Below are 26,591 nucleotides of genomic sequence, written 5' to 3' on the forward strand. Positions count from 1 at the left end.
GGGAAGGGGTGCCCAGGGAAGGAAGGGCGAGCAGGTCTGTCCCCAGCATGACAGAACTGAAAGCCCTGACTCCAGACCACATCCTCTTAACTTCTCTGCAAAATTTACTACCTCTTAGAAGTTGCAAAGGAGTGCAGATCCCCTCCATGCCTTTGAAGATACCCTTTGCTCTGCCTGGCATTCTTAATTCCCTCTTTTTTCACTTGGCAGACTCCTACTTATCCCACAAGACCCAGTTTAATGTCACATTCCCCTTGGAACCTTCCCAACTCTCCCACTCAAGATTAACCACTACCTTCACATTTCATGCTTGTTCGGCTATCTCGCTCTTACTGGCCTGGGGTCCTTCAGAGGGCAGAAGCTGTGCTTGATCCATCTTGATAGCCCCTGACCCTATCCCAGTGACTAGCGTGTCATAGACACTCGATAAATGAATTCATGCATCTGGGTGGCCCAAGGCACAATGAAAGTGCTTCTAGGAGGGAAAGCTGTTTCTCCCACGAACTTTCCCTGGCTCCACAGTTTTAGGGAGACTCACTGGTACAGCCTCTCATCACTGCCTGTGCTATGGGCAGTGGTTTGTTGGTTGATTGAGAATCTGCCATGGGCCAGGAGCCACTGGGTCCTTAAAGCTAGGAATGAAGAACACAGAATCAAAGCCAGAGCTGGAGATAGCAGGAAGGAGCCGATGAAGGGACCAGGGTGGCCCCATGGGGATATTCAGGCTTAAGACCTACATTTAGGTCCGCAGCATCATGTGGATGCTGTTTGGTGTGTTGCCAAAGGCCAAGAGGCACAAGCCCAGGGATAGCCTGCTCGGTAGCATAGAAATATGGCTGGGTGCACCGCTAAACCACACCTCCCAGTCTCCTCTGTGGTTAGGTAGGCCATGTGACTCCATTCTGGCCAATCAAGACTGGGCAGTGGGCCAAGGTGATGACCTCACTTGCGGGTCCATGCCTTAAGCATTTCCCCCACAAGCCTCTGCGTTCCCACTTTGCCCACTTGCTGGCTGAACAAGTGGGGAGAGTGGCCAGCCTCTGAGGACCTGGAGGGAGGGAGAGCAACCATATGGTAGGGGCCCAAGATCCTGAGTTGGTGTGTAGAGGGGACCTACCCAGGAAAGCCACTCAATCAGGAACGTGCCCATGGACTGGTGTGAGCAAGAAATACACCTTGACCATGGGAAGCCATTGCAATGTCGGGCTGCATGTCACAGTGAGCCTGGGCTAAGAGAGAAACCTCTTGGTCCTATCAGAGTCTCCAGTCCCATCCCTCGGTCCTCACCCAAGTCAGCGGCAAGATATTCGAGAAACAGCCATGGCTGCTCAGGACGGCTCCCCTCCGTCCCCCCGACCCAGTGCAGATGCTTCACTCACCAATGATGCCAAAGGAGAAAAGTGTCAGCTGCTTCCCTAGCTTGTCCATGCTTTTTTGTAGTGGGGTTTTAGGCGTCTGAAAGGATGAGAACAATGGGTTTGTGAGAGGAGATCCCAGTAGAGCCCCTCAGCTTCCGCCTGGCTTCTTTATACCTTGAGCGGAGTGACAATTCCACAGGCGGGCACATATATACAAACTCACTGACCTCTACACTTGAGAGCTGTGCATGTTAGTGTCTGTAAATTATATCTTGACAACAAAATCCTAATAAATGTTGTTCAATAAAAATAAATTTTTAAAAGCGTGAAAAGCATGAACTGGTATTAACCACATCATCCTCGCTCCCCAGGAGTGGGCAGGGCTGGTGTAGGTAGCTGAGAGGAATCTCAAACCCCAGACTACCGAAAAACCAAAGCCACCACTGGCCCTTACCTCTTCAGCCTGCATCATCTTGAACACTTCTCCGAACTGGGACCTCTCCCCTGTTCCAATCACGACTCCCTGTGTTCAGGAGAGAGGAGCGTGAGGTCTGAAGCTGGAAGCCCGCTGGTGAGGGCAGCCAAGGTCCCTGGGGCTTACCTGCCCCTTCCCACACTGCACCAGGGTCCCCATGAAGACAATGTTGCTCAGAGTGGTGAGGTCCCCTCCACCCGTCAGCGGGCTGTCCGTCTTACTGCATGGCTCGGCTTCTCCCGTGAAGCTGGACTCGTCCACCAGGAGGTCCGTGACCTAGAAGGGGAAGAGACGATGGACTCTGCCCCTTCACCCTGAGAACGGATTTTAAAAGCACAGAATGGACCACACTCCCCCTGTAAAACTTCTCAACTGGGAAAAGTCTCCTGTGCATAAGAGATCGTGCCCCTGACTGCCAAGAATGAAGTCTGACCATTGGGCATCTATATAGTGGGCATGCATCTCTAAGCAGAAAACATCCCTCTGCTAGGACCTAGAGTTGGGCTGTAAATGATTTTTTCCCTGGGTTATCTGTACTGACCTGGCAGGATATTCAAATAAGTCTTTCCTGAACAAACTCCTAAGACTGTGTTGGCAGGGGGAAAAAATTAGATTCTTGGGGACCATCCCTGACACTCAGGGTCATTTCTAAAATCACAAACGAGAAGCCCCTGAGTTTGATATAGAATTCAGGAACTTCAGACATTTTTCTTAGGTGCATTAAAGAAAGCTTGTGTCTATGTTTACATTTGAACGTGATCTTTAGGTTCTGAGAAATCACTGTCATTTTGCCAATTTATCAAAATGACTGGTCTGGCATTGACCGTGTCGAACAGAGGGGTGGCCTGGGAGATGCCTTTGGAGAGCAGCTGGGACTGCTGGTACCCAGCACAGATGTGCTTGCCTTTCCCGAACAGGTGTCTTCCAGAGACGCTGGCTCTGATGTGTGGTTTGGAAAGTGAGCCAGACTGCCCTCCTCAACCTCGGCCATAAAGTTATGGCTGTTTTCATGAGGATGTTCTGCCACTAGGTAATCCAAATCACATTTTACAATGTAACAAAGTTTTGTTTTTCTTTTTTTAAATGTTGCCACAATTAAAAAAAAAAAAAAAAAAGCAACCAGGAAAACATAGGACAGTATCTGGCCCCATCATGCCATTTACCAACAGATAGCAAAGAACACATCGAAATCAGGGAACCAGGATCAGAACATGGCCTCAGATGCCTCGAGGAACTGAACAAGCTTTGAATGTGTAGCCCCTCTTGAAAAACATGTCTCATACCTTCTGTAACATTAGTTAAAATTTTAATGTAATGTGTAATGTTAGAAAAAACTTAGGCAATGGTTAATTTAGAATATACCTTTCAAAGCACCTGTGCCTTTCTCCGGACATTCCACGTCCTGCCCACCTCAGAGACCCCCACACAATTCATGTGCTTTGAGCATCACTGAACCAGGTCATTCAGTGACAGCCTAAGGTTACGTTAACACCAGAAACCACACACAGGCACAGCACACACACACACACACACACCAGGAAAGGAGGAGGGAGGTGCTCCCATTTCCAGAACTCCTATGATGTGCTAGGCCTTGCACCAAGCACAGGGCCTCTTAGTCTCCACACCCCCCAAGAAAGATGCTATTGGTTTCTCCGTTGTACATATGGGGAAACTGAGGCATGAAGAGTTTAAGTAACTTGTTCCAGGTTATACAGCTACTTCATGTCACAGCAGAAGTGTGAACCAAGGCTCTGATTCCAGAAACTGCACTCTTAACCATCTTGCAAAACGAACACAGACCCAGTAGGTATCACTCAAGAGGTGAGTCCCCTGTAACCAGAACTGTGCCAGATACTATGGAGGACATAGAAGGGGTCCAGGGTGATCTCTGCCCCTCAGGACCTTGCCATTTCAGCAAAGACCAACTTAGAAAAGCCCTCTTCCTACAAACTCCCAAGAGAACAGTTAGATCGGCACTATTCAAATAGGGGCTGGTGAGTTCTCTACACTTGCAAATTTTAAAAATTCATAACCCCCTTTTATAAATACGCACACTGCCCTGGGATCCCAGGCCCCACGGATGACAAGGGCTACTCCTTGAATGTATAATAACCATGCCCCCCTTCCTAGCAGAACCCCCACTGGTTGGTATCGGGGTTGGGGGTGGCCATGTGGCCCTCCTCCCACACAATATTACTTCCCAGCCTCCCTTGCAACTCACAATGTCTCTACCTTCTGGACAATGGGATTCAAGAAATCACCAACAGTCCTGGGTAGGATCTGGGAAGGTGGCTGAGCTGGCAGGCCCTCTTCACCCTTCTAGCTTCCTCCTTCTGCCTACCTGGGCCTTCGTTATAGTAGCTCCAGAAGCCATGGTACAAGCATGGGAGGGCAGAATGAGGGGGCTGGGAGAAGCCCTGGCCCTTTATTCCATGCTGGAGCCACCATATTGGCTCTGGACACTCCAATTCCAGTCTCTCATTATTCGAGAGAGGAGTAAATCCCTGACCCACTGAAGCCTATATATTTCTCTTAACTCTATTAACCACAAAGGCAACCACCAGCTGATCTAGAGTTTGTGTTTTTTTTAACTCCAGGACATCAAGGGCAAGTCAAAGGACTTCCTGGAGTAGCTCCTAACACAATGAAGGAAGAAATGGGGAGATGGAGTCACCCAGCACCACTGGCTGCCGACACCACAGACTGCAGGAAGCAGAAATCAGCAAATCCCCATGGAAAGCAGGGATCTGGTTTCCAGAAAACACTCTTTAACTGTCTAACTGACATGTGATAATTTGAATAAATTGTACTTACTTGGAAAATTTGGCTTAGGTTTACAGTTGCATAAAGTTTGAAGCACATGGAATCTGTACCTAAATTTATGTTTGTTCACATTAAGTAACCCTGTAACAAAAACAGTAAGTCAATAGTGGGAAGGGAACCCCTCTATTGACTGAATCTGGGAGCTGTAATTATTATAATCTGATGTTCTTGTCAGGTCTGATCCGAAGCAGAAGGCTTGGGAATGGGGAACAGGAGGGTATAGCAGCTGAGTTGGGGGGATGATCTGGAAGAGGAGAGTGCCTGGGGAATCGGGGACTTGAGATGGGTCTTGAAGGATGACCAGACATTTGGTGAGTGAATCAGGCAGGGAAGGAAAAGAAGGCAAGGTCGGGGATTGACGATGCCTGAACTTGGTAATAACACGCTTGGTCAAAGCAACTGAGAGGAGGGGGAGGCAAAGACCTCTCTTATCCCAGTACCCCACCAGCATTAACAGGACAGCGACCCTGTATGCTGAGCATGGGCACCAATTCACCCTCTTTGGGGTACAGATTCTTGGGGGGTGGTGGGGGTGGGTGGGTGCTGTCCCTGGTGCTGAAGCCATGGCAGGATGGAGAGCTGTCCTACCCTTGAGCAGTACTGAATGGAGCGGTCACAGGCAAGAAGACAGGAGGTTTGGTCCACATGGAGCAGACCACTTGTGGAACGTGTGGTTGAACTCAACTGCATCTGGCATTGCTTAAGAAATTTGGATAGTGGGGCACCTGGGTGGGTCAGTCATTAATCTTCTGCCTTCGGCTCAGGTCATGATCTCAGGGTCCTGGGATCGAGCCCTGCATCGGGCTCCCTGCTCGGCGGGAAGCCTGCATCTCCCTCTCCCACTCCCCCTGCCTGTGTTCCCTCTCTCGCTGTGTCTCTCTCTGTCAAATAAATAAATCTTTAAAAAAAAAAAAAAGAAATTTGGATAGTACCTTATAAGTAATGAGGAACCAGGAAAAGTCTTGAGCAGAGAAGAGAGGTGAATGAAATCACAAAATCATGTTAGATGTTGGAAGAGGCTATAATGGGATGGGAAGCCTACAGTCCAAGAAATACAGGTCAAGCACAACAGAGGAAGGCTCTCGATGAAGGGTGGCGGTGGGCGTGGGCAGAAGAGCCAGCCAGGAGGAACAAGAGAATTGGTAGTAACTGGAACTAAGTAGGCATGTGGAAATAGGCAGAGGTCAGTAAGACTCAGAGCTTATTCTGGTCTACAGAACATCTTTCAATTAAGCATATTTAATCCTGAATATATTTCATTAAAGTCCATTTGGGATTGGCAGGAATCTTAGAGGTTGACACTCAGTCAACACCCCAACCTTCCAAACCAAGACATGAGCTTTAACCTTTCCTCAGGTTTATTTGTTCTTTTTTTAAATTCCAACACCTTGATTTTTTTTCCCCCACCCAGTGACACGATTTTCCTTCTGACCTCCAGAACTGTAGGAGAATACACCTGTGTTGTCTTACACCACTCTGTATGTAGTCATTTGTTACAACAGCCATAGGAAACAGAGACGGGGGGAACCCAGCGGGAGAGACAGGGAGCTGGAAAAAGTCAGAAAAAACAGCTGATCGCAGCAGGAAAGCACACAACGTGGGTGGTGACAGATGGGGTTCTGCAGCCCCCAGACCTGAATTCAAAACCTCCTCCCTCACTTACTGCTGCATGACCTCAGGTCGGCTGCTCAGTCTCTCCAGGCTTCTGTGTCCTTGTGCTCAAATCAGAAAACTGAGTGGTGTTTCCTTAAGGTTGTTGGGAGATGGAGGGAGGCAGTTTCTACCCAGCGGTTAGCACAGACCTGACTTCATATATATATATATATATATGCATGCATTAGTTCTCTCCAGAAGAGAGAAACAGGGAGGCAGGGAGTAAGGGTGAGTGTCTGGACCAAGAAGGAACAAAGCTGGTTGTGTGCGTGTGCGTGTGTGTGTGTGTGTGTGTGTGTGTGTTTGTGTGCGTGCTTGTGTGTAGTTTCTGGTGACCTCCCAGGCACCATGTCAGCTGAGGGGGTGAGTGGCTGAAAACAGTCAAAGCACAGAACCCACATGACACCAGAGGTCACCCAGAGGAGGTTGCACCTGAAGACAATTGAGGGCTCTGGTCACTTCCTGCTCATTTGCGGGCAAGCCTCTTCCTGTCGCTCACACCCAGTCAGCCTCCCACCTCGGACACAAAGCGTTACTTGGAGCCCTGACAGATCCCATTCAATACCCTTTTCATGCCAGAAATGGGAGAGGAAAAAGAAGGAGCCGTGTCCCTGCTCTACTGGCTGGTCCAGGTTAGCCTTCCCCCTAGACCTTGACCTTGGTTAACTGTGGGAAGAGAAAATGTTTTGTGACCCCCTCCCCACAGGATGCAAAGAGCGCTAGTACTTGGGTGACTTATTTTAAGAACGTTCTTGAACCTGCTGTTTCCTGGACTTAAATAGCTTTACACTACATATAAAGCTCTCCTGGATCTCAGAATTTAATAGCTGACACAAATATCCCACTGTGAATAAACAAAGCTATTGATTGTTCAATGGAGTTGCAAAATGCCAAAAGGGAAATCTGTAGTGTTTGTGCCCGGTGGCAAGGAAGAAAGCATTCTGTGCTGTCAATAGCATTTAACAGAATAGAATAGAATTTAACATAAGCAAGTCAGGAAGAAAACTCGTTGAAACTGAGAGTTACCTGGGGGTTAAAAGCTGTTTCGGGGACTGCTGGGGAGGCAGGGAAGAGAGCACAGTGAAGCAAGCCACTGCTGATAGCAGCGACCGGTCACGGGGCTGAGCCGTCACCGGGCTGAGCTTGCTGCAGGTCTTATCTCCTCAAGGTGGAACGAACGCTATCCCCTTTCATAGATGAGGAAACCAAGGCCCAGAGCGGCCAATCCTTCCCCAAAGTCATATACCGGGAGGTGCAGGGCAGGGGTGTGAAACCAGGGCCCCCTGATTTCTAACACATGCCCGTCACTCACCCGCGTCAGGCGCTGCTTAGAGCACTCTCCATCTATGACGTCATGTAATGCTAAGTCACCCTACAGCACCGTCATCCCCCATCTTACAAATGGGGAAACCGGGGCACACACAGGTTAAGTAACTTGCTCCAGGTCACCCAGCTTGTGAATGACAGGCCCTCGGTTCAAACTCAGGCCAACGATCCTAGAGTTCCTGAAAACACATCCTCTGGAAAGAAATACTTCGGGGAGATAACCTGCCTAATCCTTTATCACTGAGAACTTTCAACAACTCTTTAGTATTTTTGGAAGGATTCATAAAATAGATTACCCCATCAACAGATCCCTCTGACCTGGACTTAACCTTTTCTCGGGACCCCGGGATTATCTCCGAGAGCCTCAGGGATTGTCTCCGAGAGCCTCAGGGATTGTCCTGTAAGCCGGTGACACCTGGACACCCACAAAGGTCAGGGAAACAGCTTGCCCCCCCAAGCCCGCCTGATGTCCCCAAACTACACAACTGTAAAAGCTTGGGCTATGAGTTACATCTTCATCGGTCTGCTTCCCTCCTCGTCATTCAGCAATCTGGTATCTCCTCTTTCTGACATCAGAGTAGCTGTTTCTAGAAGCAACTCTTGCCACATTTCTCAGCCCAAGCCTGGCTTAATTTGCTCCTGCAGCCTGCTGTAAACCAGAAACTCACGTCACCAAACTTTGTTAGGCTTTTACTGAAAATGGGAATAAATATTTTATGAAATACAACTTGAGGGGTTTTGTGTTTACAATGACCTTGCTTGCTGACTTCATGCCTTATGTGTCAGCACACGTGTGTGTGTGCGCGTGTGTAACAGGGAATGCCTGCCTCCGATAAGCTAAGAGTCTGCGTATCGCCCAGACCGGGGTTCGGGACCCCTCACCTCAGTGAGACGGATGTCTGCAGGGATCCGGTCTCCGATTGAAAGAGACACAATGTCTCCGGGAACCAGGTCTCGTGCAAGCAGATGCTGGAGCTTTCCTTCTCTTATGCTGCATTTGAAATGGGAAAAAGCAAAAGCACGCTGATCACATCCCATTTTTGCACACTTTAATAAACCTGAGCAAAGAATAGAGAATCACACTTTCTCTTTCAGTTATGGACAAACCCTTGTGCCTTTATGGTTTTATTATATTTTAAATTCACATACCCTGACTTTTGGAAAAGTGTGTGGCTTCTGGGAGACCCTGGGCCTCATCTGAAAAGTGGGGCGACTACTACTGTTTACCCTGCCTGGAAACAAGGTGGAGCCGCATGGCTTCCAGAAGCTTCTGTAGGTGTAGGTCAGCGGCTCTAAAGCTTCCTAATGGAGTCAGCAGCTGGCAGCGCTTCTGTCCTCAGAGAAGACAGCACTCTGGCAATGGAGAGCTGAGTAGCATGGAAGAGCCTCATCAGAGCCGGGGTTGGGGGGGAGCATCGTAAGTACCCAAGGAGCCTAGGACCTCCTTCCCCATCGGGCCACAACCCCTCCTCCCGCCTGTGCCAGGGACAATGCACGTGCTTCTGTGCACAGGCTCCAGTTACAGCCCCCCCTCCTCGGACGCCGCAGCCGCAGCTGCACTCCTGCCCCACCCCTGGCCCTCTTCGATTCGCCCCTACCCAGTGGCCAGAGAGCTCTGAAAATGCAAAAATCAGGTCACAACTCTCTCCTGCTCCAAACCTCCAATGGCTTTCAGTGACCTTGGACTCAAACCCAAAAGCCCTGCTAAGGTCCCCTTGACCAGGACCTGCCTCCTCCCCCGTTCCTGCTGCTCCCCGTCAGGCCATCCAGCCTTCGAACACACCCAGCTCTTTCTAGTCTCAAGGTCTCGGCCAACCCTGGACGTTGAAGAGGACATTCCCCTCTTCTTTGTTAACAGAACTGACTCTTGTTCAGACATCCACCCTTTCGCCCAGAGCCGTCTGTTCTAGGGAGAGGGACCTGACCGATTGAGACCATGAAGGTGACCCCATCCCCTTCCCACGATTGGCTTAAGCACAGGCACGTTCCGTAACACTGCTTTTTGAGACATGAGTGGACATTTGCTGGGGGCTCGAGAGAAAGGTCTCTTCATTCTGTAGACACACACATACACACGACCCCTTCTTCTGCTGGATCTTTCCATGTCTGCCTCTGATGCCAGGAGCTATGGCAGGGGTCTTGGGAGCACGAGCGGAGCCGGCCAGAGAACAGAGCCAACAAGCCGAGGATGGCAGGGTGAAGAAATCAAAGGACTCGGTCCTCGGAGCCTTCTCAAACCAACCACACTGGCCCTCCCACCTCACATCCCTTGCCATGAGATGACACGATTTCTCTGGTTTGTGCGCCTGAGCTGTCCCTGTAGCCAAGAGCACCCATCAGAGATTCACCTGCTGTTCTCTCAGCTCTTCCCCTGGCTGGCTCCTGCTGTTCCTCTGGTCTCAACCTAAATGTCAGTTCCTCCCCAAACGTCAGATCAGGGCAGCCTGAGCAGCAGCTCTTCGGAGCCGTTCCCACTCTTCTACCACGTGCTATGGCATCTCTGGGAGGTTTTTCTGTGGCTCCGGGTCTGGGACCCCATTTTGGCTTTAATGCACCTGCCACAGTCCAAAGTCAACTTGCTCCTTCACTTTATTATCTGCCTCCCCTGGGAGGAGTGTGAGCGCTCTGAAGGCCAAGCCCTCGTCTTCTGGCTCACCCGTGTAAGCCCGGCACTATTCCTCCTGGCACACAGTAGGTGCTCACTAAAGATGCACTGAGTGCACAGAGGATGGAGGGAACCCAAGAGGGACCTGCGTGGCAGGTGTTTCTTCTGGCTCGTACAACAGGCCTCAGATGCCGAGGCGGAGGCTGCTCATCTTCGGTGCCCTACCCGCCTGCCAGCCACCGCTGTCCTTGAACATAAAATCATCTTTTAGAAGTGACTTCCGGGAACATCAATAATGCATACTATTCACCTGAAAGGCCAAGACTTGATATTTAAACTTAAGATCAGATCCTCAAATCACGTAAATCATTTACATTTCTGTTTGTTCGTATGATGTCACACATCCTACATCTGGATTTCTGACAGCCCTGTTCGTCTACTTATTAAGCCCAGACATTTTTAGTGTCCCCAGTGAACCTTCTAGAATTGACTCACCTTCTCTCATGCTTCCACATCATCCTTTTTGTCTCTGTTATTCATTATTCTCTGCCTTGTATTACACACACACACACACACACACACACACACACACGCCCCTCGCTTGCTGGCTCCTTGAGGTGGAACTCATCCCACTAGATCTTTCTATCCCCAGCCGTGGGGTGCAGTTCTGCCATTTATATCCAAATATATGTGAAGGTTCTTCCCCAAACATCACCTTTCAGGAAACAGAGTTACCATATGTTTAAACCCTTCCGAACCCCCTGGGGTCGTGAGATACTTTCAGTTACTGTCTTTTGAGCAACACGTGCAGATCTGGGAAAGACACGCAGCCCCCGACCTCAGCAGAGCTGGTCAGCGGAGGGGGCGCAGACCTGGACCTTTTCTGAAATCAGTCCACTTCTACAAGGAGAGTAAGCATGTGGATTACTGGCATACTAGAAATTACATGGAGAAAAAGCCAGGCGCCAAACCCTCTCTCCTCCGTGTGGGGGGCCCCAGCCGCTGCTCTAAGCCTCCGCTGTGCACGACTGCAGCCCCGAGCCCCCGCCGGCCAGTTACGCTAAGGGAGAAGAACTCACTTCCCCCGTCGCCCCAGCCACACCCGGGTCCTCAGGGGTCATATGTGAGCAATGGTGCCGCACTGGACAGCGCGGGTTACAGAACATCCCAGCAAGTTCTAGCGCACAGCACTGCGGTTTGGTCCTTCCTTTCTCCTTTGAGGGCTGTGTGATGGATAACAGGAGGCCCCGTGGAAATGACCAGGCAGGAAAGAGGCTGGTAGGGCTGCAGGGCACGTGGCTGGCTGGCAGTCACCCTTGTGCCATCTCGCCCCGCAGTCCAGCGGCCTGAAGCCTCGGCCCAATCCAGCCCTACATCACCAGCTCCTCTCATTCCCTCTTGGAGAATTTAATGCAACTTCTGAATGCTCTCTGCAGGAAAAATGGGCACAGCTTTGCCCACCATACCGCCCTCTTCCCCAAGCCATTCCCACCGGCTGTGGCCCCAGCCCAGGCACCCTGATTAGACCCTGATGAGAGACTCGAGGCCCAGAGAGGTAGAATGACATGCCCAAGGACACACAGTAATCTGTTGGCAGGGCAGGTGCCAGGTCTCCCGACCCCCGGACAGACATGGTCCTCTTCAATCATGCTACAAGGGACAGAAACTTTGCCCAACTTTTGCCAAACTCACCAGCCCACCGACTCCTCCAATGAACCAGAAAGTTCCAGGGAAACTCTGACTTACCAGTTACATTCGGGAGGAACCAGCTTGCTTAGCTCTTCTAGTGATTTCTCCGACCTGTATTCCTGGCAGGCAGCACATGGAACATGATAATCAAGGGTGGGAACTCCACACTGCCACACCCGGGTTACCCTGACCAAGACCACAGGAACTAATTACACACCTGGATAAAGGCGACAGTGACCACGATCAGCACGGCCTAGGGAACAAACGGGGAGGGTGGCGTGAGCACCCAGCTGTCGGGTGAGTGAGTGAATGAGTCCATGGAAGGTGGGACACAGCACCTCCCCTTTCCAAATAAATTTCCTTTCTTCTTGCAAACCAAGCACAAAGAAATTTATAAAACAGATGAGCCGCTCCCCCCCCCCGAAAAAGAACAGAAAAATCATCCCAAATTCTGGCATCCAAAGGTTCACATTTTAGGGTACCCTTTTAGATTTTTCCACATAGACATACAACACAGGATCCTATGATACAGACACATTCTTTTATAAACAGCCTTTTCACACAACATATTGTAAATATTGTTCCACGGTATCAGAAGATATGGACGAAACTTCAGCCTTTTAAACAGAGGAACAAATACTATTGCTTGGAAGGAGCCTGCTTTTGTATTTTAAAAGAGCACATGACAGACAGAGGGAAGCAGGAATGACAGTCATCAAAAGGTATTCAGTAGGAGCCAGATATAAAAGGTCATATATTGTATGATTCCATTATATAAAATATCCACAGAGGTCATAGAGACAGAGAGCCGACTCGGGTTTGCCAGGGGCTCTGAGGTGGCCTGGGAGGGGTGGGAAGGGGGAATGGGAGGGTTCTGGGAGGGTTCTGGGAGGGGTGGAGAGGGGGAAGGGGAGGGGTCTGGGGAGGTGGGCTGGGAGGGGTGGGGAGGGGGAAAGGGAGGGTTCTGGGAGGGTTCTGGGAGGGGTGGAGAGGGGGAAGGGGAGGGGTCTGGGGAGGTGGGCTGGGAGGGGTGGGGAAGGGGAGGGGTCTGGGGAGGTGGGCTGGGAGGGGTGGGGAAGGGGAGGGGTCTGGGGAGGTGGGCTGGGAGGGGTGGGGAGGGGGAAAGGAGGGGTCTGGGGAGGGGGATGGTAGGTAGGGTGGGGGAGGGGGGCTTCCTTTTAGGGCCGTGAAGTATTTCGGCGCTAGCTAGACCTGGTGGTTGCACAGCGCTGTGAATGTGCTAAATGCCACTGGATTGTATGCTTTAAAATGGTTAATTTTTTAACCATGTGACTTTCACCTAAATTTAAAAAAAAATTCTTTTTAAATAGGTGCTCAGCGGTTACATCCGGGGAAGGGCTTACAAATGATAGCGTTGTGCTGCATGCACAGCGGGGTCATGGAAGAGGACTTCACTGCAGTGTTGTTCCCCAAAGAAAGACACTAGAAGCCCCCCGGGGTATCCACCAAGACAGTGATGGCAAAATGACCCAGGACACCTCCACGGGGGCGGGGGAGGGAAGGGGGTAAGAGAAGGACGAGGATTTGCTTTCCTTTCTTTCTGCTGTTATTTCCTATTTTTTTCTCTACAGCCACACTCTTTTTCCTTGAATAAAATATGCCAAGACTCTGTAAGCCCCTTGGCAGCGGGGTCTGGGAGGCGGCGCAGCCCCCCACCCTCCCCACTCACCATGGCGATACTGACGGCATCCTCGTACTCCTTCGTGAGGACGCTCACCAGGGCGGAGGCCAGGAGCAGCAGGATCAAGGGGTTCTTAAACTGCAGAGAGAACACAGGGTGGCGGGGTAAGGGTGCGGGGCTCTCTTCTAGTCCCTCAGCTCTGCGCTCAGGGCCGGGCTTCCAGGCCAGCACTACAGTGACCCCAGGGCTCAGGAGGAAGACTGCCCCCCTCCAAAGGTTCTCCTCCACCCAAAATCCCCCCCCCCACTGCAGTTTCATTGACACTGACTTCCTGGGGGTCATCCAACACTGTGCCTGTCCAGACAGCAGCCCTGGCCCTGCCTTGGAGTTCTTGGTCTCCACGACACTGAGCCTGTCACATCTCCACGACACTCCAGGTCCCAGCCCCTCTGGTGGCTTGCCAGCTCTGGTCCAGCATGGCCAAGGGGTCCCCTTTGCTACGCCAGGTCCCCAGTGCCATGTGTCCCAATCACACCAACCTGCTCCTGTAACTGCCTCTGGGGGCTCCAGGGGTGTCCCTCCTGAGAACAGGTGCCACAGAAACTTCCCAAAAGGATTTTTACTTTATTGCCTTATGTATCTACTCCCTCGTTTCACAGATCTATTACATAGTAGCTCATGTTACAGCCCATTGAAAGGAAACATAAAGACAAACTCACAAAAACAGGAAGAGAGAGAGTGGACCAAAGATCAAGATCAAAGTAGGAGTTAAAATACCAATATGCTAGTCCTATTTTTGTGGTTTCAAATGGGGCTGTGCGTTTGGCCTTGAGCTTCCCAGGAGCCAAGGCAAAAAGAGAAACATGATCAGATGTGTGATTCATGCTGCTCATGAAAAGAAACACATCAGTGTCATACCAGTGTTGTGCATGAAGGGATTTAATGCCCCTTACTCCCCACCCCAGACTTGCTGGGCTTCATCTCCTCTGAATGAGGGACAGGACATTTTGGGGTAAGGTCACCAGCAGCCCTGAGTTAGCCACAGCATCTATTTTGAATCCTCAAGACTGAACAACTTGACGACATTCCACCTTCTTAGCTACAATCTTTCTATGATTGTATCAAGAACTTGAAACATGCATCAAAGTTTCTGAGATGGACCTTATTTAATTAGCTACAGGTTTCTCCAGAAGGGTGAAGACTTCCGGATATAAATAAACTATTGGTTAATGTTGTGGACTTCGTAAAGCATTCCATGGGCATGAAGTCACGGATTAGAAAAAGGCCTTAGATTAAAACAGTTTCAGGGACACATCGCCCAAAAGCCAAAGGTAGGATTTGTTCAGACTTCGCTTCGAACAAAACTGTAAAGAGGCGTCTTTGAGGCCTGTGGGGAAAACAGACTGCGGACTCGGCACGTGAAGTGGACCAGGCCAATGAAGTGATAATGGTACTAGCGGGACAAGAGTATTGTCATTATGGTTAAAAAAAAAAAAAAGGGCAAGAAAAAGGAACACGGCCTCTAATGATAGAGATACATAGCAAAGTACAGATGGCAAAAGGATTTAATATCTTGAATTTGTTTTAAAATACAGCAGAGAAAAAGGGAAGGATAAAAGTGGGTCAAATAGATGGATAATTATTGAAGGCAGATAATGGATATGTGGGGGTCTTTATACTATTCTACTTATGCATATTTTTGAAATTTTCCCTAATGAAAGATTTTTAAAAAGGTTTTGGCCAGTGAAGTCCCGATTTTGGTTCTGAGAGCATCTGACAGCGCTGGATGTGGGTGGGTCTGGGGGAGCTTGCAGAGGGAGGGGCTGCACTCGGAGCTGCCTGGCGGAGCTCACAGCCAAGGCCACACACTCGCCAGTGGAGGTGGACACCCTCTTTCTTCAGAAATCTGGGTAGGATGAAGTCCAAGAGCAGAGGGAAACTCGAGCTCAGGAAAGCCCAGTGGAGGGTGCATTACGTCCAGGGCTGCTGTGATAAATGACCACAGCCTGGGGGCTTAAGAGAATGTCGTAGGCAGATTCTCTCACACTTCCGGAGGCCAGAACTCCAAATGAAGGTGTTGGTAGGGCCAGACTCTCTCTGGTGGTTCTGGGAGAGAATCCTTCCTGCAACTTCCAGCCTCTGGTGGTGGCCTGCCATCGTGTTGTTCTTGGCTTGTAGACACACCCCTCCAGTCTCTGCCTCTGTGGTCACATGGCCTTCTCCTCCCTGTGGCTATCTCCATGTATCTCCCCTCTTCTTATCAAGGACACCAGGCATTGGATTTGGGGCCACCCTAATCTGGTAGGACCTCATCTGAACTAGTCACATCTGCAAAGACCTTATTTCCAAATGAGGTGCTATTCTGAATTCCAGGCCAACACGAGTTTGAGGGGGACACTATTCAACCTAGTACAGAGAGGAAAAACACCTCAGTCCAGCAGAGCTAAGAATAAGATTTCATTTCAGCCCTGAGCCCATCACAGACTTGCCACCCGGTTGGATAGAAGTGAGGTGAGAGATGCACAAACAGGGGCCGAACACCCAGCACACACCAGGCCACGAGGATTCTCCAGGCCACCTTCTGAAGCTCGGTTATCCTCACATGAGCCTGGCCTCCCCTGCCTCAGGGCCTTTGCACTTCCCCCTCTTGCACATCCTTCCTCCAGACCCTCACACAGCTCCCTTCCTCACTTCATTCAGGTCTCTGCTCAAAGACTGGCCCCTCAGGAACCAGTTAAACAGCTCCCCTGAGCATGCAGTCCAAAATAGCTGCCCTGCGATCACTTCCTAGCACCTGTCCTGACTCATTTCTCCCCACCACACTCACTGGGTGATGCATTACATATGCCCCAAAGCAAAGCTGGTCTGGCTGCCGCTCCCTGCACAGTGCCCAGCCCATGGCCAGGAACATGAAAAGCACTGACCTAGAACAAATGAGTCCATGAAATAGCAAGCACCCAGTTTTGGGCGGCGAAACCTGAGGCTTGGTGGGGTGAGAGCTCCTACTCAAGGTCACCTAGCAGAGCAGAGATCAGCACAGGTGCAAGTCCTCCTGCACAGGTCACTTCCATAATATGCCACCTGGCTCCCTGCCCTCCCCTCCCTTCAGGCTACACCCACCCAGGACTCTGGGAGCAGCAGGTCTATTTCTGGACAACAGGCCCCTCCAGCCATGGGCTCAGGGCTAGCTCAGGGGTGTGCAGTCCTGGCCGGGGCCACTCTGAGTGCTGGGACCAGTGCTGGTCTCTAGCCAGGCCTGGATCAAGTGCCACCTTGAACCCCGATTCCAATCCCATAGGCTCAGCCCTCGCCTGAGTTGGACCTGGACAGTCCTTCAACACTGACATCACCAGTTCCCCTCCTTCCCCATCTTCAGACCATCCCAAGCACCTGCCCAGTCTCATCCAACACAAGCAAGTCACCAGGAGACCCAGCAAACAGATGCCAGACCCAACGGGAAGGTCCCACCACACGCCACTAGGGCTGCTCTGGCCATGGATGGCTAGACTCTTCCTGGCTTGGGGCCCTTCTAAGCCCACACATAAAGGGAGACAGGCAGAAAGGTGGTCTGCTACAGTTAACAATAAAGCCAACCGACATTTTACTGAGCGCTTCCCATGTGCCCTGTCCTATGCCTGGGGCAGCCGGGGAACCGCAGACTGGAGCGACAAGTGCCTGCTTCTCCCTCTCCCACTCCCCCTGCTTGTGTTCCCTCTCTCGCTGTGTCTCTCTCTGTCAAATAAATAAAATCTTAAAAAAAAAAAAAAAAAAGAGGAAGATAAAGTGAGTTAATGCTTACTTATTTACTCACTCAGCATGGTGCCCAGCATGTGAAAAATCCTCTATGAATGTAACAACTATTATTCATGATCGTGGCTGCCTGGGTAGTTTCAGACCTACTCATGGCCATCCCTCCTGCTGGCTAAAACCAGCCTGAATGAGCAGGGAACCTTCTTCCTCTTTGCACCCCTGCACCCCAAGACTGGTCCAAAGACACCCCCAATCAATATTTAAAGAATGAATGACTATCCCACCCTCTCTGGCTTTCACAAGTTAAAGCAAGGAATGACACCTACCTGATCGAGATATCTCTTCCACACGGGTTCGGTGTTATCAGCGACAAATTCATTCCAGCCATGGACCTGTCTCCGTTGTGACACCGAGAACTCAGACAGCCCATTTTCTAAGTCCACCTGGAAGGACACGGTTAAGCACGGGCTCACCGATGGGCCCTGAGCAGCCAGGGAGCCCACCTCACAGAACTCCCACTTCAGAAGCCAGTCGCGTCCAAAATGGACCAGGAAATTGGATTGTCCACAAAGGAGAAGGAACTTGTTCAAAGACCCCGAGCAAATAGGAACAGAGAGAGAAGGAACACCCATAGGCCAGTTCTTTCTCAATTAGCCTGCACTTCTGCCCTATAATTACAGCAGAAAAGACAACCTTAAGCCTAAATTTCAATGAGATTGTAGCAGGGAGGATTCAATGGGATTGTATGGGGGGATTCCAGAAATACAGAAACGCTTATATTTTCTTCTTTAAAAAAAAAAACAGGCCTTGGGAACCTGAAAAGCTGTAGCTGCTATACATCACGGTATGGGGATTCCTCAAAAAATTAAAAATAGGATCCCCACACGATGCAGCAGTTACCCTTCTTGGCGAAGAGATACCAAAAGAGGTGGGTCTCGAAGGGATGTGTGTACACCCATGTTCAAAGCACTGCTATTCTTTTTTTTTTCCCAAAGATTTTTATCTGTTTATTTATTTGAGAGAGAGAGTATGAGTCGGGGGAGGAACAAAGGGGGAGGGAAAAGGAGGGGGTAAAAATCTCAAGCAGATTCCCTGGTGAGCGTGGAGGCGGATGACACAGGGCTCCATCCCATGACCCTGAGATCATGACCTGAGCTGAAACCAAGAGTCAAGTCAGAGGCTTAACCAACGGAGCCACCAGGCGCCCCTAGCAGTGCTATTCTCAATAGCCAAGAGGTGGGAACAGCCCAGGGGCCCAGTGGTGGCTGAGTATACCAGTCAGGAAAAGGCAGACTACATGATCCCACTTACATGAGGTGGTGCGAGTAGTCAGATTGCCAGAGGTGAAGAGGAGGAGGTGGGTGCTAGGGGCTGTGTGGTGTGCAGCGGGGAGTTACCGTTTCATGCAGACAGAACCTCAGTTTTGCAAGACGCAAAGAGTTCTGGAGGCTGGCTGCACAAAATGGGCTCAATACTCCTGAACTGTACATCAACAATGCTTAAAATGGCAAATTTTACATTGTGCATTTTACCATAATTAAAAATTAAAAAGAAAACAACAGAAAAAAGGCCCCTCCATAGAAACAATAGCTAAAATTATTATATCGTACATACACTGTGCCAGATACAATTTCAAGTCCTTTACACAAACTAACATTAAATCGATAATTATGTAAGGCAACCTTGTTGTTCTGGTTGCAGCAAAGGTATCCTTGTTTTTAAAAAGTCGGCAACAAGAAAGTTGTACGGGGTGAAAGAGGTGACAGGGAAAGCTGAATTGATTTCTAGATTCATTTCAAGAGAGAAAGAAAACTAAACTTGTTTGCTGGACAGGGAAGACATCTAGGTGAGGCAAGACTATTTCCTTCCCTTAATACTAACAAGCAGGACTTGAATTTAAACAGATGTTTGGATTATTCTCAAGAAAACGCTGGCGTGATGGGACGCCTGGGTGGCTCAGTCGGTTAAGTGTCCGACTCTTGCTTTCGGCTCAGGTCATGATCTCAGGGTTGTGGGATCGAGCCGCACGTCAGGCTCTGGGCTGGGTATGGAGCCTGCTTGGGACTCTCTTTCTCTCCCTCTGCAGCCCCCCACCCCGACTCTCTCTCTCCAAAAAAGAAAGAGAGAGGGAGGGAGGGAGGGAGGGAGGGAGGGAGGGAGGGAGGGAGGAAGGAAGGAAGGAAGGAAGGAAGGAAGGAAAAAAGGCTGGCACGAAACACGGATTTCTAATTGTCTTGAGAGTGTGGCATATGCCCCTTTATTAGTGGATTTTTATTTGCTTTCCCAAAGTGTGGTGGGTTATGCGTAAATACACACACAGACACACACACACACACACACATCACTATGCTCAGTTTTCTAAGTAAATTAAAAACAGAAGGCAAGCAACATTCTTTAGCCTCAGAGAAGAGCGTCATGGAGGGAAGGTGTTGTTTGGTTGGGTGTTTGTGTGTGTATGTTTTCTTGCATTGGCCCGGAAGTCAAAGTCACTTGAGAAACATGTAAGGGTTTGGTTTCAGTAATTGCAAACACCCTGGATTATAAAGGAGGAAGTGTGTGAACAGGGGGTGATTAAAAGTTTGAACTTTCTTGTCAGACCACCTGGATTCAAGTCTCACTGTGCTCCTTTGGAACCGTGTGGGTTCCCATGTTCTCTGGGTCTCTGAGTAAGAGAAACAGGATATAGAGATTGGGGAGGGTGCCTGTCCTCTGGCAAGGACCCCGTGAGGGTTGGTTCCGTTGACAACAATGATGATGACAGTCCACGTGGGACATCAAAACAGTTCAACATCAGCAGCATTTTCTAGCAATGATGATAAAAATGTATAATTTGTGTTGCTTTCTTCTGAAGCTAAAAACCTTACCATACCAGCCTCAAAGGCAAATTCAATTCTTACATAAAATGCTTTGGCCAAATCTTCTTTGTGGCATTTGCTTGCCTCCTTGGGTGACAGAGCTGCAACTGTTTTCTCTTTTTCGATGGCTTTCAATTCACACTGCCCACCAATCTGTGAAAAAAGCAGGATTGCTGTTAAGTGAATTGTAATTTTGTACTATATGCTGTTTTCAAAGTATTAACATACACAGAGAAAATGCACATATCTTAAGTACAGCTCAAATTCTCACAAACTGACCCATACAGCCAGCCTCCAAATCAAGAAACAGACATTACCAGCCCCTAGAAGCAACTCGTGCTCCCCTCCCACTGGAGGAAGGGTGACGACTGTCATGGTCTCTGTCACCATAGGTTTGGCCAGGTCTGAACTTCATATATAAAAAGTAACCTGCAATAGCTACTCTCCCATGTCTGCTTCCTTCCACTCAACGGTGTTAGTGAGATTCATGCATGACCTGCACGCAGGGATGGCTGCTAATTTTCATGGCTCTTTAATATTCCACTGACTGAGTCTATCACAATTTATTTATCTGTTCTACTCTTGAGGGACCTTTGGGTTGTTTCCAGTTATTGGTTATTACTGATGCATCTATTTTTAAGCAAACTTATTTAACAGACTAGGAATGTACCAAGCTGACAGAGGAGGGCAATAATGAACACATTTAGAATCCTGATTCCTGAACTTGTGGGATCTTGGTCAAGTATGTGCCACATTGTAGAGGAAGCCCCCTGATGATGATAGGTGATATCACAGCCTGTTCTGTGTTTCATCTGCAATAACCCAAGGGAAGGGAGGAACCCAGCTGAGTTCTGGGTATCTGGCAGGCCTGGGAAGCAGTCATATGAAATACCTGAAGGGCATGGGAAGACACGATAGCACAGGAGATCTCAATCAGGAAAATGCTAGGTATTTTTGCAAAGTGATTCCTAGTATTCTGATCCCCCAGCGCATGATAATCATCTTTTCCTTTTCCAGCAGGTTGTCAGGCGCTGGGAAGGAGGAAGGGGAGGGAGTCAGGGGCCAACCTCTTCCTTCAGCTAGAACAGAGATGCCAAATTCCCCTCTTCCTTCTTGCTGGCCCCCCATCCCCAATAGGGTCTCCCAAATGCCTTGTTGCTTAGAAACGCTCTGCCAACCACATCCACTTCCTGGGATTGTTCTCACTTGTGCCGTGACCACAAAGCACGGACACGATTACATTCAACAGGCGCCCCCAACTTTCATGACCTCTCCTTATGTCAGCGTTTAAGAGTAACGTGCATCACAAAATGAGACAGAACATTTTTTGTCCTGTTCACAAGCTCTGGTTCCATCACCCCAAATCAGACACTCCGTTCTTGTTCACACCACACGTGGACTCAGTCCTACCCAGCTGGCCATTCCTGGTCTTGCCATTTCTTTCTGGCCATAACCACACCCAATTCATTTTTTATATAGCATCTGAATGACCCTGAAAATCGTAAATCCAGTCCCCACCCCACACACATGCACCATGCTTGAAACATTGGATAGATTCTACTTACTGTCAGGATAAAATCCACAGTTTTCCATATGGCTGCAGCAGACCCCACCTCATGTTCACCCTCCAGCTAAAACCCTAACTCTTAGACCCATGAAACACAATGCTGCCTGTTGGAGGAGTCCCGTGTCCCCCAGGAATAGGCTGTTCCAGGGCTCCTGTGGGGGTCCTGGTGGCACATTCATGGTCACGACACTGTTACTTTCAATCAGGGGTTCTCAACCAGGGGCAGCTTTGTCTCCAAGAGACTTTGGCAATGTCTGGAGACCATCACTGGGGGACAGGGGTGCTGCTGACACCTGGTGAGTGGAGGCCAGACAGGCTGCCAAGCATCCTACATGCATCGGGCATGCAAAGAATGACGTGGTACAAAACCTCAGTAGGGCAGAGGGTGAGAAACCCCGTGTTAGACATGGAAAGATTATTCTGTCTTGATGTCTTCCCAGGCCAGATCAGAACCCACTCCACCCTCTCAGCATCCTGGACCTCTCCCTGATGGCACCTATACAATTGCCAGCAAGAGATTATCACTGAAATGCCGCTATCCGCGGACAGTGCGGCCACTCTGCAGGGTGGCAACCAGTGCCTGGGACTCGGAGAGTGCTCCACGAGCATTTCTCAGTCATAGCAGAGGGCATCAGTCGAAAGGCGCGCGCCCTCAGCTCCAGTTAATGGATTACTGGATGCATGCTCTCAGCCACAAGCCTCAGTTTACCCTCACCCTAGTGTTGCCCAGGTCACAGACCAGCTCCACTTGCCAGCACGTCACCTCGGGCAAGTGACAACCTGTCTGATCACAATTCCCTCATCTGCAAAATGGGGATGACGATGCCTCCCTCCTAGTGCTTTTGTCGAATCAAGCAAGCATGAGCACGGGGAGGGCTTGATGCAGTCTAGACCCGCCTCCTTTCTGGGCTACACATCGGAGACGTACGCACTCACTTCTCTCATTCACTACAGTGGAGCTTAGGAAGGAGTTGTCTACACTCGCCTTCCCTACCTTCTGACCTCCTGTCTCCTTCCTAACCCACTTTGGCCAGCCCCGTCCTGGGTTCCACGGCTGCTGGGGCATGATGTGGACCAGAACACCATCAGTCAAGGCTCGCTCTATCTCGCTGTGGGGCTGTCAGTTTCAGAAAGCAGAGCCCTTGGATCCGGGGGTGAGCGCATGCCCCCTGAGCCCCACCTGCGTGCAGGGGACCTCTGTCCAGGACGCTCACACGTGGCTGGCTCACTCCCTCTAGAACACACACTCATCCACGTCCATCTGGTGAGAATCCCAGCGCGTGCCCACTGCCACTAGAGTGGCTCATCCTGACTGAGGTCAGGTGCTCTCTCTGGGGGCACCCCTGGTCCTCACTTCCCATCTAACCCGATGGGGGGCAACTCTCCCTTCTCCTTTATTCTCTCTTTTTTAATTAAGATGAAATTCACATAATATAAAATTAACCATCTTAAAGGGAACAATTCTAGGGCATTTAGTATAGTTCCAATGTCAGGCAGCCACCCCGTCCATCTAAGTTCCAAGACATTTTCATTCCCCCAAAAGGAGAGCTGGGGTGCACGATCGATTGGTCACTCCCCTCCACCTCCCCCAGCCCCTCGCTGCTGCCACCGATCTTCTCTCTGTCTCGAGGGATTTACCTATTCTGCATATTTCGTATGAATAGAATCATACAATATGTGATCTTCTGTGCCCCCTGGTGATATCCAACACCCCCTGGGTGTTGTTTGCCCACGGCAAAGAGACCCACGCGGGCCTGCCAGGGCTGGTGATGATGTGGGGCCTTCCCAACCCCTAAGGAAATGGTCTGGAACCTAAGGACTTAGAGCGTTCTTAGGGTGTTTTCACTAAGCAAAGATGGCTCAGAGCTGACATTTAACCCAGGGGTGGCTTCCAGGGGAGCCACTAAGGGCAAGTATGACATTCGCTTAAAGATGAGTTGGCTGACAGAGTGAGCTGGGAGCTCACTGCGGGGCAGATGCTCACGTGGCACCTTGCAGGGCAACCAGCCTACGCTGAGCCAGAAGCCAGGCTTTCTCTGCCTTCCCGTCTGGCTCAGGGGATTCAGTTCATTGCAAACACTTACTGAGTTAGACCCCAGTGATTGCTTCCCTGTTTAAAGGGCTTAGACATTGATTTTTTAAGATATTTGTCCAAAACCTCCCCCGTGCCTCCATTTCTCCCTCTGGAAAGAGGGTTTCAATAGCAGAGACTCATAAGGTTCCGGGGGCTAATAGAAAACTGGACACGGAGCCCCAAGTGCAGCGTCTGGCCCCTGGGAAGCATAAGTGAACAGAAAGAATGGGAGCTTGCACAGGACACACATTATACTAAAACATTACTCACTCTTTATCAGAAATGCAAACGCAACTGGGTATTTATGCAAATCTGGTGACACTGGGAAGGAACAAGCCGAGAGACACTCATGCCCCAGGTGGCAGTGTTGTGATAGGGACACCTCATTCTAGAAAGGAGACATGCAGGGGTGCGATTCAGAGTGGGGGTGGGGCTCAGGCCTTGAAGAAGGTAGAGGAGTGAGTTCCCTGGGAGGGAAGAAGGGACCAGCTGGGCTCTGGAAGAAAAGGCAGGAAGGTGGCAAGCAGAGCAAATTGTCCATTTGGGGAACCCCAAGTGCCCTGAAGTAGTGACAGAGTGAGGCTCTGACAGGTTTCAGAGGGAGGGACGGAGGGAGCCAGAGAGGAAGTCAAGGGCCCAGGGAGCCACACAGCCCTGACTCTTCAAGAATTTCATAATGTGGGTGGATGCAGTCATTGGAATCAAGGCACTTGGGGAGGAACAATGTAAGGGTCACAGTAACCCAAGAACAATCAGGCAGCCAGGGTCATTAAGGAGGTGACATTTGAGAGGAGGGGCAAATGACCCAACTCAATGCAAATTCTTCCTTCTTTCCCAGACTTGTGCAACGGTCTCTCCTACGGCACATGTCTGTGAATTACCCGGTTATGCATTAGCCTGGTGGTTCTCAGCGAGTGGTCCTCAGGCCAACATCACCTGAACATGTTAGAAAGGCAGATTCTCAGGCCCTACCCTGGATCTAATGGATCAGAAACTCTGGGCATGGATCCTGCAATCTGTGCTTTAAGAAGCTCTCCAGGGGACTGCACTGCACTCCAAAGTTGGAGAACCACTGGGGTCTTGTAAAAATACATTACTGTGGCCTATCCCCTGGCCAACCAACTAAGGGGTGGCGCTCAGCCAGCAGGAATCCTAAAAGCACCCCCCCCCTTTTTTTTTTTTTGGTGATTCTAATATGCAGCCAGAGCTGAGCTGAGGATGCCATGCTGGGAGATGCACTCAAAGAGCAATTCTATACAGTCCTGGTCTTAAGGGGCCGCCATCTTGGAGAGAGAAGGCCAGGGCCATTGGACCAAGCACCAGGCTGGGAGTGCTGGGCTGGGAGAGCTGTGGAGTCAGTTGAAGCAGGGAGAGTTCCTTCTGCTTCCTGGGGGAGGGGTGAGGATGAGACCTGAGGCAGCAGGGGCCCCCACGTCCCTCTAGAAGTTGCGCAGACAAGAGAAGAGATGCCCAAGGAACGGGTGGCTAAGAACAGTTAACAGGTCACAATGAGGATAACATCTCACAACCCCAGCAATAACACGTAACGCAATGATGCAGCAGATGTAACAGCTAACATTTTGGTATCAGACAGCTTACCCAGCATTTGACATCCACCATCTCATTAAATCATCCCTCCAGCCCTTTGAGGTGGGTGCACTTTTATTTATTTATTTATTTTTAATTTTTAAAGATTTTATTTATTTATTTGACAGAGAGAGACACAGCGAGAGAGGGAACACAAGCAGGGGGAGTGGGAGAGGGAGAAGCAGGCTTCCCGCGGAGTGGGAAGCCAGATGCGGGGCTCATCCCAGGACCCCGGGATCATGACCTGAGCCGAAGGCGGACACTTAACGACTGAGCCACCCAGGCGCCCCAAGGTGGGTGCACTTTTTTTTTTTTTTTTAAAGATTTTATTTATTTGACAGAGAGAGACACAGCGAGAGAGGGAACACAAGCAGGGGGAGTGGGAGAGGGAGAAGCAGGCTTCCCGCGGAGTGGGGAGCCCGATGTGGGGCTCGATCCCAGGACCCTGGGATCATGACCAGAGCTGAAGGCAGACGCTTAACGACTGAGCCACCCAGGTGCCCCGGCGGGTGCACTTTTAATCCCCATCCCACAGATGAAGAGATGGCTAAACTGGCCGCCTCCCGGACCAGCACTTTGTCACTGCGCCATAAAACACGAGAAAATATCTTGGCGGGAATTGTGCTGAGCAAAGGGCAGAAGGGAGAAAGCACATAGAGAAACACGACTTTCTGGAACCCCCAAGATGAGTAGGGGTAGAGGCTGGTAGGAGCAGGGGAGAAGCTGAGCCTGAATGATGCCCCCCAAGAGACGTCCCTGTCCTGATCCCCGGAGTCCGTGATCATGTGACCTCACATAGAAAATGGGACTTTGCAGGTGTCCTGAAGGAGACCTTCAGCTGGGGAGGTGATCCTGGATGATCCAGGAGGGCCCCAGGTGCTCACAGGTCTTTGTAAGAGGGATGCAGGGGGTGGAAAGGAGATGTGAGGACAGGAGCAGGGGGTGGGGGGGCGACAGGATTCCCAGCACTGAAGGTGGAGGAAGGGCCACGAGGCAAGGAATGTGGGCCACCTTCAGAAGCTGGAAAAAGGCAAGGCAACAGATTCCTCCTGGAACCCCCGCAGAAGGATCGCAGCCCTGCCCACACCTCGATTTTATCCCAGTGAGACCCGTGTCGGACTTTTGACCTCCAGGACTGGGAGACAATGAACTTGTGTTGTTTTAAGCCACTTGTGTTGCTTGTGGTC

The 26,591-nt window shown here is 50.3% G+C and overlaps 1 protein-coding gene across 1 annotated transcript in view; it reads right to left on the minus strand.

The window, feature by feature from the left end:
• Window positions 1-26,591, minus strand: part of ATP2C2 (ATPase secretory pathway Ca2+ transporting 2) — a 58,390-nt gene that overhangs the window by 19,549 nt on the left and 12,250 nt on the right. Inside the window, exons 2-10 of the mRNA XM_078062991.1 lie at window positions 20,219-20,329; window positions 17,648-17,764; window positions 13,620-13,709; window positions 12,147-12,182; window positions 11,987-12,048; window positions 8,518-8,626; window positions 1,960-2,109; window positions 1,813-1,881; window positions 1,380-1,455 (exon numbers count right to left, since the gene is read on the minus strand). Of these exons, the coding sequence (XP_077919117.1) occupies window positions 1,380-1,455; window positions 1,813-1,881; window positions 1,960-2,109; window positions 8,518-8,626; window positions 11,987-12,048; window positions 12,147-12,182; window positions 13,620-13,709; window positions 17,648-17,764; window positions 20,219-20,329 (820 nt within the window). The remainder of the gene's footprint in view (window positions 1-1,379; window positions 1,456-1,812; window positions 1,882-1,959; window positions 2,110-8,517; window positions 8,627-11,986; window positions 12,049-12,146; window positions 12,183-13,619; window positions 13,710-17,647; window positions 17,765-20,218; window positions 20,330-26,591) is intronic.

The sequence above is a fragment of the Halichoerus grypus genome, chromosome 15 (assembly GCF_964656455.1).
Source record: "Halichoerus grypus chromosome 15, mHalGry1.hap1.1, whole genome shotgun sequence".
Lineage (NCBI taxonomy): Eukaryota > Metazoa > Chordata > Mammalia > Carnivora > Phocidae > Halichoerus > Halichoerus grypus.